The sequence below is a fragment of the Nelumbo nucifera genome, chromosome 2, assembly GCF_055504915.1.
Source record: "Nelumbo nucifera cultivar China Antique chromosome 2, China Antique-T2T, whole genome shotgun sequence".
Taxonomy (NCBI): domain Eukaryota; kingdom Viridiplantae; phylum Streptophyta; class Magnoliopsida; order Proteales; family Nelumbonaceae; genus Nelumbo; species Nelumbo nucifera.
In genome coordinates, this window is record NC_142650.1 from 26,521,872 (window position 1) to 26,537,127 (window position 15,256).

The 15,256-nt window shown below is 36.0% G+C and overlaps 1 protein-coding gene across 1 annotated transcript; it reads right to left on the minus strand.

Moving 5' to 3' along the window:
• Positions 1 to 5,915: 5,915 nt before the first annotated feature.
• Positions 5,916 to 13,550, minus strand: LOC104595387 (phospholipase D alpha 1-like). The gene is made up of 4 exons (XM_010256099.3): positions 13,170 to 13,550; positions 12,983 to 13,083; positions 7,883 to 9,767; positions 5,916 to 6,614 (listed from the first exon to the last, which is right to left on the minus strand). The coding sequence occupies exons 2-4, from the start codon at positions 13,070 to 13,072 to the stop codon at positions 6,181 to 6,183; spliced, it is 2,409 nt and encodes an 802-aa protein (XP_010254401.2). The 5' UTR covers positions 13,073 to 13,083; positions 13,170 to 13,550; the 3' UTR covers positions 5,916 to 6,180.
• Positions 13,551 to 15,256: the final 1,706 nt, after the last annotated feature.

A 15,256-nucleotide genomic window follows, 5' to 3' on the forward strand; every position in this document is an offset into this window, starting at 1 on the left:
CAGTTTTGGATGGGATTTCAGCCTGTGTTAGAAAAATGGAACAGGGGAGATGTCAGTCTGGTATTGATGATGTGTGATCTGGCCGTTTCTTGTTGGAAGGCAGTTCGGATACTGAGCTGACGAGTTCGTCGGGATCAACTTGCAAAAAGACAGTATCAGAGTATCTGGATTATTTTAATCGGGTCAGGCACTCCGATGCTTGAGTCAATGAAGTATATTGGAGAGCTAGAGTATTATGAGAGAGTTAAATCGCGCATACCTTCTCTGAGGGAGGGGATGCCTTTATATAGGCGTAAGAAACCGGGAGCTTCTTATAACGAATATGAGAATCCCAGAAAAACATGTCCGTCGTGTTCAGAGGAGATTTCTCAGCCGGATATGTGATTCACATAGAGGGATAAGGTCCGTCCGATCAACTCCAATGCGGATAATGCAGAAAGACGGGTCTAACGGCCGAGCATCGTGATCTCAGAGAAGTCAGAGACGATAACTCACTCATAACTAGGGGTGATCATGGGCCGAAAAGATGGGTCTAACGGTCGAGCGTCGTGATCTTGAAGAAGTCATCTAATAAATATATGAAAAATATTCTAAATAACTAATTTTAAATATTAAAAACTCAATAACTAAATCATATGTTAAATATTATTTAAAAACAAATAAAATCATTTAAAAAAGAAATTATGTAATGACCTTAAATATTTTATCAAAAACACAAAAATAATTATAATAGATTTAATAATATTTGATTATTATAATATAAAATATAAATAATTTAAAATTTTTAAATATTCTTGAAATAATGAAAAGTAGATTAAATAATTTAGAGGTATTAAAGCTTTCAAATAACAAAAATAGGTAATAACTTTCAAAAAAAAAGTTTTAATAGATATTAAAAAATAGAATTATAATTGCAATTATTAATGTACTAATAATAAAAACATTATTTAACTTATATCAATTAATAATTCTAGAAAATAACTTTCAAAAAATTAATATTTATTAATAATAATTTTTAAATCTTAATTTATATTTATTATATATTTATATATACTAAAATTTATATTTATTTTATTTTTTGTAATTATTTATTGTATTTTTGTTATAAATATACACTAAAGTAAAAACATGCCACGTCATGGCCTGAGCTTTCTCACTTACTCCAACCGAGAACTCTCAGACACTCTTTATTTTAAACTTTCTTGCTTCCTCATGAAGCCACCTCATCATTCCCTTCTCCCTTTCTTGTAGTGAATTATTTAATTAATTAACAACATTAGCAATACATTATTTAATAGTATTTATTGACTAATTACAGTATTTATTTAATTAAGTATCATAATTAATAAAAAATACTGCTACAAAAATAAATCTAATATTGTTAAATAATTGAAAAAATACCATAATTAATAAAAATATTGTTAATTAATGAATTAATAATTAATTATATCAAAATAATATTAATTAATAGTACTTTCATAAATACTATTTATTAATTAAATAAATACCATAATTAATAACAAAAACATCAATAAAAAATACCATAGTTAATTATGGTATTTATTTATTTATTTAATTTAGGTATTTTGGTAAACTCGGGGGTATTTTTTACTGAAATTTTATAGGGTGGGGTTTTATGCATTTTGAATCGATTGGTGGGGTCATATTGTCCTAAATAGGCTTGGATTAGGCAGATCTGGAGGGGTAGTGATTCGGTTAATTTATTAACTTTGAAACAGAATCTTAGTGTGATAGAGGAGAAAATAAGGAAATTTTTTGTTGAAATTTAGTAGGGTGGTGCGCTTGAGCATTATGGGTTGATTGGTAGGGTCGGATTGGCCTAATTATTTTGAGATTAGGCAGATTTAGTAAGGACTTAATCAGTTAATGCAAAAGCTTTAAAACAGAATCATGGTGTAATGGAGTGGCAAACAAAGGTATTTAGGGCTGAACTTTTGTGGGTTGGGATTTTAGGGTGTTTAGGATCTTATGGAAACATCTGATTGATTTTGGAGAGCCAAAATCATAGAAATTTTGATCAACGAGAGCATCCGAAATGGAATATTTGTTCGATGATAGGGGCAAATTAGGGAATTTTAGGTTGAAAATTTATGGATAGATGTTTTTGGTGTGTATAGGATTCAATTGTAGAGTCTAATTGATTCAAAGGTGTTAGGATCAAGGAGATTTGGGTTGTGAGTGCTTCAGGCTAACAAGAGGGTTCAAAAGAGAATATTGGTTTGATAAAAGAATAAATGGAGGGCAATTTTTGGTTGAAATTTCAAGGGTAGATATTTTAGGAGGTCCTAGGTCTTATGGTGGTGTTTGGGAATTTTTAGGTACTTTAGAAGGCTTGGAATAATCTGATCAGGTGTTTGGGGTAAATTGGGGTTTCGACGATGAATTGAGTAAAAATCAGGCGCTGACAACAAGGTTTTTAGAGGTATTGGTCTCTTGGATCATTTGGTGGGGTTTGATTGGTCCATAAATGGTATAGTCAAGGGCATTTAAGAAATGAATATCTTTGCCAATGAGATAACCCAAATTAAAATCTTAGTGTGATGAAGGGTTAAATGGGGGATATCTGTGATGAAATTTTGTGGTAAGGTGTTTATAAGTATCTAGGGCTCTTTAAAAGCGCATTAACTCTAATTTGCAATTCGGTTAAAAAATCCCATGCATCACACAGGTTCCAACTAGTTACTATTAACTCGAAGAGAAAAATCAAAGATAAAACATAGACTGCAACATGATTATACTACACATATGATCGAAAGCCAAGTTAGCCTTTAGCTTCTTCAACCTTTTCTCTTCCTTGGAACCAATCAGCATGCGATTAGGTGACATCTCCCTTCTCGTCCGTCTCTTCACTGTTCTCTTTTCCTTGATTTTGTTTCTCTCACTTGAATACATACATACATACATACATACATACATATATATATATATATATATATATAGTCAGATCAGGTTTGATTCGAATCTGATATTGATTCTTTAAGAAGCGGATTTAGATATTGACTGATCTGATCTGCTGTGACTCAATCCATTCCGTTAATTATGAAATATTATTTACATATTGTATATGTATATTCTATATATTATTTATATAATTATATTATATATTTTATATTTAATACATTATTATATTATCATATTATATAAATAATATATATATATTATTTATTATGCTACCAAATTTGGAGCCGAGGGTAGCTAAGTAACTTTCAAGGTCGGAAGGATGATGTCCCACTTGTCAATAGTGAAAAGATATTAGAGGCCCCGAGAATGTTCCTAGTATATATATTAAAAGAATGAAGTCTAGAAATTTTCTCATTTTTTTGATTTTTGTAATCTACGTTTTTTGCATTTAACAAATCAAATTCCTACACTTGATACATTTTTTACCTTGTTGGATGGCTTTCCAAGAGCCATGTTTCGTCACAATTCTAGTAGTGTTTATCACATTCCAAACCTCTCCTAGATCGTGTCCAACTGAAACACCACCAAGCCATCTAAAGATTCTAAACCTTTGTTCTTCTTCTACTTTTCAAGTTAGATTTTCCCCATTTTGTTCTCACAATCAATCCACCTAGATCTCTCATTTTTTCCGTTTTGTTTCTCTTCACGTCATAGCTTCTACAGTGGTGGAAATAACTTTTTTTTGAGAGAAAATAAAAAACGGGCAAAAGGACACCAAATCAGTAAATCACTTCACCATCTCCTTTCTTCTTTCTCTATTCTAAATCTAGTTTAAGGTCTATTATTTTTTTTTTCACTAAAAACAGGGGTGGGAAGACGCTGTTTTTGACAAGAAACAGGGGCGGATGTAGACCAGGCGTGATCAATATGTTTTGCGCTTGAATCCGGGTAAAAAGTACATATTTTTTCTACATGTTTTCGATTGAATGTATTCTCGGAACACTATATATGTGATTAGTAAGAAAACAGTTAAAAAAACCCAAAAAATGACAAAATCTAATGCTGTTAAAAAAACCTGTTTTGCATCAAACGGGCGAAGAAGATGGAGATAAACGGCTGAAGTCAACCCATTTTCGATAATCAAACAACGGGTCAGTGTTGACCTGTTTCCCGACCCAGTTTTGTAAATACCATGTGATGCACTGTTGGAAGATTTACTGTGTTATACACGGTTGGAATATAATTTTCAAGAATAATAATATTACTGTTATTGTTATTATTATTATTACTACTATTACTTGATTATTAAATAATAATAATTGATTCTTACGAAAATCTCATCAATTATTTAAAAAGTAAAATATAAAATAATTGTATACTCTTATGTGTTTCTATTATTTAACTTTCGCTTAATAAAGCTTGTGTATCGCACAAGTCCCCGCTTGTATTTAGATGAAATGTCACTGATGTTATAGACCTTTTAGGCTTCTATCTCCGTCTTAAGCTGTGTTTAGTTTGAAAGAAAATAAAAGATAATAGAAAGTTGAAGGAAAAGTTAAATAAGAAATTTTGCAAATTCTGTTAAGACTTTCAAGTTTGTCTCTCTGCCTAAGGCTATATTTAGTTTGAAAGAAAATAAGAGAGAAATGGAAATTTGAAGGAAAAATTGGCAATAAATTTCGCAAATTCTGTTAAGGACTCTCTCAAGTTTCTTTCTCTGCCTTAGGATGTGTTTAGTTTGAAAAAAAATAAGAGAGAAACAAAAAGTTTAAGGAAAAGTCGACAAGAAATTTTACAAATAATATCAAGGACTCTCTCAAGTTTCTCTCTCTGTCTTAGGTTGTATTTAGTTTGAAAGAAGATAAGAAAGAAACAGAAAGTTAAAGGAAAAATTGTTAAGAAAATTCACAAATTCTGTTAAGGACTCTCAAGTTTCTCTGTCTCATTTTCTATTGAACCAAACATGGTCCAAATATCCCCCTTGGTCACATACTCTGGATATCAATGGAAATTTGCACTGGTACACTTGACTTCTAGTCTTCAGCTGAGCTTTGGCCATATGCTTAGGCCAGGACAAGTCCAGGCCATGAAATGATCAATACCTAAACTGTCCCAATCGAACCCATCAAAGATTAAAAGAAGGAAAAAGAACCGACTGTCCAGTCTAGCTCAAAAGCAATTTAAAATGGTTGATGTGGCTGAACTGAATGATTTATTTTTGAATTTTAATAGATAAAATTGCAATAATATTTTAGGAATATCATAATCAACCCAACATTCAACGTTGAAGTCACAGCCTCCATTATTCACTTAAAAATAGCATTAGTCTTTTAGTTCAGCGACTTCAGCAAACCACCCCTTAGCCTCAGTTAAGACAAATTGACCGGGCTATATACTTCAAAGTATTGATACATATCCAATACATATTACATATTGTTTTCAGGTCACCAAAACGTTAATACTGAGGATATTTTAAGATTTTAACAATTTCAAACGTTGATACCATCCTAACGTACGCATCTGTGAAATATCAAACCGAAAGAATATCAAACTGAAATAAATCCAAGAATTAAAAAAAAAAAGGTATCAATTGTTAAAATCTACTCTCACAATACACAATTTTTTGTGGGTGGTAATCGTGAGTAACCATACTTGTGAACCATGCCGGACTAGTAATCATGGGTCCAGCACAGTGGGTTAGTCTTAGACATGTAAGGTGATAGTCACGAACTTCTATGGATTTCAGGGCCCGTTTGGTTCACGATAATAGGGGTCTGGAATTGGAATACGATTCCAACTATTTGGTTGGACAGAATTAAAATCCTACTTTCATTCCTCGTGGAATAGCATTCCCATTTGAAGGAATGGCCATTCCCTCCCCCTCCTAAGGGAATGAAATCCCATTTCAACTGATTCCAATTCCTGTACATTACCCAACAAGCAAACCCTTAGTCCTATTATTACACTTGAAAGTTAAAGAAAGCCAATACCACTTATTTAAAACCAGCTAAATCAACTGCTTATGATTTATGAAGCTAGCAAACAACAAGCTGTCAGTAACACAATCACTAAAAACAAGCAAACATCCGTTGACCTGAGGATTGGGGGTTGCTTCTGTTGACAATACTACAAACTCTTATTCTGCAAATTACAAAAACATATAATTTATTAACTCTACAAGTACAAACTGCTGCTGGTAAAGATGTAATAAGAACAGAAGAGTGTATCACCCTAAGTAGAGAACTGTAGCTTATCTTGTTATGTAGTGAGGATTGGGGGAAGGTAGTCAGATTTGGTGCCAAGGACACGGGCCTTTGTGTCAGGGAAGTGCTCAGTCCCTGGAAGCTCGGTGATCTCTCCGTTTTCGGTGACTGCAATGGGGTACCTGAGCAGATGGCCAGGCAAATCTTGTTCCAGTATGTCACTTGAGTACAGCTCCCAGTACTTGTCAGCCATCCGGTTCACCTTATGGACACATTCCACACTCTCAGGCTGCAGGAAGGAATTGTCAAGCATGCCAATATGCTCATACCACAATGCCATTCGGAAGCCATGGATCTGACCCCTGGCTGGTTGCCTCGTTGCTAGATGATATGGTTGGAAAGCTCCCATGGCAATCTCAGAATCTCTGGCACCGTCCATTGACCTCTGGTTGATGTTGGCAGATCCAATGATAATGTATTCATCATCAACTGCAGAAAAGGGGGAGATCAATCAACTCGGAATTCATATTCATGCTGAAGTAATTTGGAACCTCACAGAACTGCCTGAATTGGCAGTTAGAAGAAATTTTTTGGGGCTGATTTGAAGACTTCAACACATCTAACTGAAATTTAACTCAATCAGATTGGTGAATCATGGATTGAACATTGGTTTTAGGCCCCATTCGCTTTTCAGAAAGTTACTTGCCCAGGTAAATGCACTTACCCTGGTAAGTCTTTCCTGGGAAATACTTACCCGGGTAAATGCACTTATCCATGTTCTTTTATTTTCCAGGTAAATAAGACAATGACTGTTTTAGCCATAAAAAGCCATTATTAAAAGGAGCAATTTTGTCTCCAAGTGTTAATAACTTTACCCATTTAGGATATGGGTATAGCTTACCCGGGTAAGTGATACCCAGGGAAAATAAATTTTCCGTAGATCCCACATAAATCTGAAAAAAGGACATGGATATCTTGGTCAATGGGAACCGATATCCCAATGGGCCCTTAAAGCTAAGTTTTGAAAACAAATTTCAGGAGAAGGCACCTAGGTTTCCAACTACAATTTAAAGCAACAATTAGGCAACCGCTCATCTGAAGTTGTAGTTTTGTAGAGGCCCAGAACCCACTTGCATCGTTTTAAGTTACCAAATTACTAACATAGTATCATGCAAACAATTGATTCCCATGTTTATACAAATGGGACATGATCAGTGTGTCTATGCATGCTTTTAATAGCAAAGGTTGCTGGCCATCAGTTCAGAACCCAAACTACATATAAAAGTCTATGAACTGTCAAGATGTCCTTCTGAGCCATGGAAACCAAAGGGCAGCCCGGTGCACAAGGCTACCACCAATGAGGGGTCCGGGGAGGGGTCAATGTAGGCAGCCTTACCCCTGCAGACACAAAGAGGCTGTTTCCAAGATTTGAACCCTGGTCACCCAGGTTGCAATGGAGCAACCCAACTGTTGCACCAAGGCCCACCCTCCGAGTGATGGAAACTCTTGCCAGGTAAACAAATATTTTCATTTAAATTTAACTAGCTTTTCATGTCCATCCCTTCCATTCCCAATAATTAAGGATATTGATGGGTACCCATTTAACCAACAATACAAACTCATGTTATAATGGATTTGGGTCCAGAGCAGTTAGTTGATCCAGTGATATTTATGGTTTGTCTGGCCAGACCAACATATTAACTCTTCTGCTTAATATGCATTGTACTTCTCCATTATGAAAGCAAAGAAACACTTACCAATCATCATCTTGGTATGGACGTATATCATGAAACGCCGGGCCTGCTGAGCTCTGCTATAATCTGTATCAGCTTCTGGCTCCTCAGAAGGTTGATACTCTCCACTCTTCTTCACTTCCCGATTCCCAAGGCAGAAAAATGTCAAATAATCTCTGGGGTCTGCTTCAATCCCCTTAGCATGTAGGGCTTGAATGACATCAGCATACATCATCTCCATTGTCCTCCTCTGCCAATCCAATATTGCCTGAACTGAAGCACTCTCTGGGATCCCCTCTGGCCACATTGGGACCACAATATAAACGGTAAACCTTTCCCCTGCTTCAATTTTGCTAACAATCTTCAGTGAGAGTTCCTTTGGGACAAGATGCAAGGCACCAATATCCTCAACCTTGATGTCCTCCGGTTTCCAGCAGAAAGAGCTTCCAAGGAAATACTGGTTTTCAATGTAAATGAAATTCTTTGCCCGTCGAATTGCATTTATATAAGCATCCTGAATGCTGCGGTCAATGATGTTGTCCTTCCCACTGACAAGCCCTGCTCTGGCAGCTTCCTCAGGATTGTCAGGAAAGCCAAATGCTGCACCGCCATCAATTGATCTAAATAACTGGACATTCCATATTTCACGGTCGTCTGGGAACATTACTGGGGACGGGGGAATAAAAATGTCATCAAGTTCTCTTAGCTGAACAAGCACATCCTTTCCTCCTTGTTTCCTCCACCTTTGCTCAAAATTGTACAATACATCCCAAGCAACAGGCCCTTCTAGCCTGCAATGTATATCATGCCATGGCTCCCTTGGGCCACCCTTACCGATTGAAGCACCGGTAAAGTTGGGTTGATGGAAATCATCATGGTGGGCTGTGTCCAAGGTCCTAAAAAGGGAATGGAATGCTGTGTCATACCTCCCATCACAGAGATCAATACCTCCAACAAAACTCACAATCCTCCTCTGCTCTGATGCACCAGTGGGCATCTCACCATCCACCACAACAATCTTCTGATGATGGGTGAACATGGTAGAGATCTGTAAGTCCTGAACAATGCTCCCTCCATCATCAGGATTACGAGGGCACAAGACACAGTGGACATCAGTGTTGTGGAAGTAATTGGCAGTTTCTTCATCATGAGTAGCCATCAAGCCATCCTTCTTCAGTAAACCCACAGAGGTTCTGTCATCCCAAACAAGCATTAGAACTCTGACACCTTCACTGGCTTTCCTCTTGAGCAGCTCTCCAAGGGTAATGTCTCCCCCAGGCTTGGGTCTCCTTGTGTCCCTTATCAAACTGATCTCAGTATACACTGACCACCCAGTTATGTAAATCAAGTGCTTCGCATTAGTGATAGCATCAAAGATATCCTCCCAGCATCTATGCGGCTCATAAAACTTGTCTCCAGAAAGAGGGATTTTTGGGATAAATCCGTCTGGGACATGGGCATCTTGGTAGAGTGTAACTTTGCATCCTTGTCTCTGTGTGAAGAACGTGTAAGGGACCCCAGGGAATCTGGAACTCTTGATTCCCATAGACCAATTACGGTCATGAGTAACATCAAAAAATTGTAGCCTCACATGAATCTTAGAATGCCCATGTATAGGATTGCGGTCTTCATCTAAGATTTCAACCCATCTATCTACTTCCTCCCCATTTAGGATTTCTTCAACAGGTATATAAGCTCTTCCAATTAAGGTTGCACCAATAGGATTATCATCTTTTACAGTGAAGATTACATTAGAAGCCATATGTGCACAGTAAATATGAAAGGACTCATTCCACTGAGGATTGGCATTTTCTTTCAGCATTCTGGTCCGGCCAACTCTAGCTTTTTCTAGATCAACTGTTGCATATAGTTGGGGAGTCCCTTTGCCAATGCCAATGTTTTCAACAATCTGGACGAAAAATTCATGAATGAGAAATAAAGGATGCTAACAATTTAATAAAAAGAAATTGAGGTTGTTATTTAACAAAATGAAACCTTAGGGCGGCACAAGCATATTCTCTTGACCTGGGAAAACAATCTTCTTGTTGTTATCTTTTGTGTACCAACAGTCTCCAAATTTTCCAATAAGAAAAACAAAAGGCAAGAAGGGTAAAAAAGAAACAAGAAGAAAACAAAGAGTTAAATGATCTCTCTCTCTCTCTCTCTCTCATAAATGCACACACATATGGGGGAGAAAACAAAGAAAATGATTGATTTTGGTAAACCTTTCAAAATAAAGTCAAGGGAACAAAATCTATCCTTGTATAAATAATTAAATGGGAAAGTTACTATAACTTTCCATATACTTTTTGAAATAGACTGAAATTTTCCTTATTTTTCATAAATATGTTTTTTTTGATAAATATGTTTAAATATGTTTATTTTTCAAAAGATGCTTCTATGTTTAAACATCTCATATCACATAATCTGTCAAAATACAACTGAAAATGTATAATCACAAGAAAACCCTGCTCACTTGATGACAAAAGATGCTTCTATGCAATTTAAGTTTCAAAATTGCCTTTGCATACCAAATATCAATACACCTTATTACACTGTAGCCAATTCACCAAAAGAAATCTTAATTATTCAACATGGATCAGACTGGATGGTAGAGCTGTTAGAACTGGAAACTAGCAGAGAAATAGTTTTTTGTTTGCTTAGTTCTTGGAAATGTTGACTCAGTCAAGCTAAACTCATCCACATGTGCTAATATATGTTATACCCTCTAATGCCTATTGTTGTAAGCTTATTTTGGTGTAAAATAGCTTTAAAAGATAGTCTAGAACCATATTCATTTTTAAAATTTTTATTTTTCAAACCTTTTATTTGAAATTTCGAATGAGTCAAGCAGTTGAACCCATATGGTCAAACAGTCTGATCCATGGCACAGTCACCAAAATGGTTGTCTATCCAGTCTGAGTCTGCCAATATTGAATTCACCAATGTGACCAAATGTGAAACAATAAAATCTATATTTGCATTTGGTCCCAATGGCATTTTAAATTTGCAATAGCAAGGAATTATCGTATATATGAAAAATTTTTAGAAGCATGCGAGATGGAATCCAGTAAATTCATGTAATAGATACCTAATGAAGTTTGTGTTAAGCGAACATATGTCATGAAGGATGTTTAAGTCTATTTCTAAAAAGCAGGGGAAGCTCCAGATCATTCCAGAAAGAATAGGGGAAGCTTGAGGGCTCATTTGGGAGGGCTTAGCTTTGTATGTAGCTGCTTTGGAGAAGCTACTAGAAGAAGCTTGTACAGAGAGCTGCATAAATGGCTGTGATATGACTGAATTTGTCTCTCCAGATTTTATTTACCTTACATTGCAAACTTTCCAGGTGGACCCCACCTCAAAAATCTAAGAGTCACATTATGAAAGCCATCCCAAACAGGCACTGAATACTTTCGCCTAATTAAATTATAGTGCCCTTCCTCACTTTAAACTCATTAAGTAGGTCACAATAGAGATTTCAAGAACTCAAATAAAGAAGAATGAACTTTCAAAACCTTAAAAACATTCCGGAACATCAACCATCTACTTTTTTATCCTTCTTAATATGATGTTTAGGCATAAAATTACAAGGTGATCATTCAAAGTTTATATAAACTGATGTATCCAGAACAGTGAAGCATGAAACCTTCAAAGCATCCAGGAAAATAACTAGGGAATTTATAAAGAGAGACCAACTAGATAAGTTATTATGCTCTTTACAAGTATCCTCCATTCTGTATTGTCGTAAAAGTTTTCCACAAGATCCATCATTGTAATTGTGAGAATTTAGTGAACTCAATTATATGCAAATGTTGTATGCTTTTGCAGATTTACAAGAGTATAAACAATGATGACCGGGAATTTAATTAACTCAGAAAACGGCCAAAATAACTGCGATTGGTTTGCTATGTCTGTGTGTGCGTGCCTTGTAAGACCTCCATAGCAAGCCTCCCTAAAATGTCTTTCAATTATCTATTGCAACTTCACTGACACAACAGCAATCTTGTTCAGACTCGGACAGGATGTAAAACCATTTTGGTCACTGGGTCCCCCATTCAAATGGTTCGATACTCCAATTCAACTGCTCAATTTACTCAAGTAAATATGTGAAAAAATTTTAAAAATGCTTCCAGATTATCTTTCAAAACTATTTTACATCAAAATTATGGTTAAAACAGTAAATGTTACCTATTATAATACCTATTAACACATGTATTTGGGGTGAGCTTGACCAGGTCAAAATTTAAGAACTGGGCATCCCAAAAATTGTTTTGGCTGTCAGTTTCCATCTCGACCAGGTCAATATTTTAAGAACTGGGCATCCCAAAAGTTGTTTTGGCTGCCAGTTTCCATCGGGTCCAAGTCTGGAAACGCTGGTGCACAGACCCCGGTCCCAACAAGGACATGATAGGAACAAAAGGAATGTGATTTATAATATTTTCTCATATTTTTATCATTTTAAGAAAAGAATCCTTTCAATTACTGGTAGAACCAGATCCTTTTTTCTAGAGGGCATGATCAGAACAATTGCATTTCCGTGAAAGTAAAGAAGTAAGAAGAATCAGAGCTTCCACACCACAAAAGTAGCATTTTGTGGTTATCCCTTGACTTTCCCCATCTTTCAAATTGAATTAAAACTTAAAGCAACTCAAAACAGAAGATGGTATAATTAAAACTTAAAGCACCAAAATGCAGTCACATGGTATAATTAAAAAAAAAAAATAGCACAGCTTCTGAAAAACTAAGATTTATCACAACACAACGGAAAAAAAAAATTGATTTAGATATTTGAACAGAAGAACTATATAAAAGAATTATCTAGCAGATAATCCTAACAAACTGAATTATAGCTCCCCTTTATATGATCTCATCACAAAATCCAGTGACATTAATGCATAACTAGAAAAAGAATCATATGTTTCCGCTGCAGATCGTACAAAAACACTTAGAAGTTTAACAGAATTCAAAGAGATTAGAGAGAAAACAAAGAATAATCAGAGAGCATGCGAAGTCCTTTAAAAACAGAGAAAAATATGAAGCACGAAAATACATTTAAGAAAAACTCAAAAACCACTCGATCTCATCCCGACTTTTAGACCTGCAAGTTGAAGTTGAAGCAAATACCTGATGGAAAAAACCACCATGTCGGGAAGATAGCTTATCCACCTCGTAGATCGTGACGTGAAGCGACCCATGAAGCAAAATCTGAGCCATTTTCCTGATCTCTGCAAGATACAAAAACGTCAACTAACTGGAATCACTTCAACAGTCCAAACAGATTAACTAAAGAAAAGATCGGAGTAAGCCTCACCCCCAAAGTGAACTGAATTTACAGAAAGAATTCCTGACCGAGCACCTTTATAGAGAATCTAACTTCACCAAGCAACCTGACTTCCCAAAGCGATCTTGAGGATATAGTCACGGAATATTCCTTTTCATAGCAGAAAAGTTTCGGATAGGTAGCAAGAGATAAAAACTCGAAGCAAGAGATCAGAAACCAACAGAGAGAGAGAGGTAGAGGAAGGAAGAAAGGATCTGATCCAATCCTCTGCTGTACGAAATTGAAAGATATCTCGAGATAGAGATGGAGAGAGAAAGACAGTTCAACTGAGGAAGTGGGGAGTAGGGAGAGTATATGTAAAGTCGAATGGAAGCGGAAATGGAGATAAATAAAATAAAAAAAAAAAAAAAAAAAATCCCGCGAAGATTAAGAAAGGGAAAAAATTTGTTACGCGGAAAAAGCGAAAGGAACTCGAGTTTTACCGCTATGGGTATTTTCGTCAATTTAAGTGAGAAAAGGACAATATACCAGGGACGCTTTGGGCAATAAAAGAGCTTGGTATAGTGGTATTCTGTCCTTTTTGGGGATTTTCTCATTAGTTGGTACGAAGACTTTGAAGTTTGAAAAATAAAAAACAGAAAGGAAATTAATACGGACCACGAGATAGGAAGGAAGAATTTGGGTCGGGTCACTGGCACCGAATTATTAATGGAACCTGTAGGACCCGTTTCTAATTGGGTGTCATTATCAACTATCAAAGCAGCATGTAATGCCCAACCACTTAAGCTCCATGGACCCAATAGTTATCAGACGCTTGTCTCTACTTATTCTAACATCTTTTTTTCGCTTTCAATTCATTTTATCTTATGTCTGTCCAGTGTCCACCGTGCAACTTGGTGGTGGGCCGGCTTCATGGGCCCCATTATCCTGAGCCAGAGTGGGCGACGTTATCCGGGATAATTGATATCTTCCTCAATACTCAACAGAAAGCATGGGCTTGAAATTTGGGCCTGGAATTTAAGATATTGGCGAGGGCAGGGTCTCATCACAAAAAAAGCAGTGGGCTAGGCCAGTTACCGCAATCAACTTCATTGTTAACTCCAATCTTTGAAATTAAGCATTAGTGCCTTAGGGGCCTACTTTATTCGCATATAAAAAAATAAATAAAAAAAACTGAGCTCTAGATCCAAGAACTTTTTCTACCCAAATAAAAGTATCCAATAACTCGGGGAGAGGAATTAGGAAAATGCCCAAGTGGTATATGGGTCGGGTCTGACCCGTTAAGATTTGAATATAATTGACAATTGTACTTTTAACATATAATTTAATGGAAAATCTATAATGCGAGAAAGACATGAGAAGAGCTTTGATCAATTAAAATCCACTCATGAATTTAATAAGTAGCATCTGATTGGCTATCATGTTTCAGTCCGGATGAGCTGGAGACAAAATTATACACACCCAGCTGAATTACCTATCACAATTGAAAACACCAGTGCTCACTGTGGGCCCCATCTGAGACCCGGTTCTCACTGTGGTACCTGACCTATTGACCGCCCCAACTAGCATATATGGTTGAGACTTGAGAGCGATAGTATTGTGTGATTTGGCCTTATTTTCTCTTAATCACAAGCTTTATTATTTTTATTTTTTATTTTGGGTCATATGAAACACTCTTATGATGTCAGAAGATTGATAACTATTCTTCTCTCGAAGTAAGCGGTTTCTCTGAGACCACACCACCACTAATCTGAAGAGTATTCTACTCGCAAGTGGCCTTTTGACTTGTTGGGATATGATGGGAATAGAACATTTTGGAGAGTTGTCTATAATCCATCATCACTTTTTAATGAATTATTTTAAATTCACCATAATTTTTCAAAACATTTAAAATTCACAAGATTTTATTTTCTAAAACTCACCATTCCTTAAAAACACCATTAAATTTCATTGGCCCAAGTTGTCTATTTCAACCTAAATGTAAGTTTCATGACCAAACTGCCATTGAATGATGAGCCAGCTTATTAAATATTTTCTTGACCGAAATGCCCTTAAGCGTCCAATCCAATTTCATATATAATATTCCCACTTACTATCTCCCTCCCTCTATCAGGATT

Coding starts and splice junctions, on each gene's coding strand:
- LOC104595387 (XM_010256099.3), bottom strand. CDS start 13,072: ATGGCTCAGATTTTGCTTCATGGGTCGCTTCACGTCACGATCTACGAG. Junction 9,768..12,982: donor ATGGTGGTTTTTTCCATCAG/GTATTTGCTTCA, acceptor TTTTTCGTCCAG/ATTGTTGAAAACATTGGCAT. Junction 6,615..7,882: donor CCATACCAAGATGATGATTG/GTAAGTGTTTCT, acceptor CCTTTTCTGCAG/TTGATGATGAATACATTATC.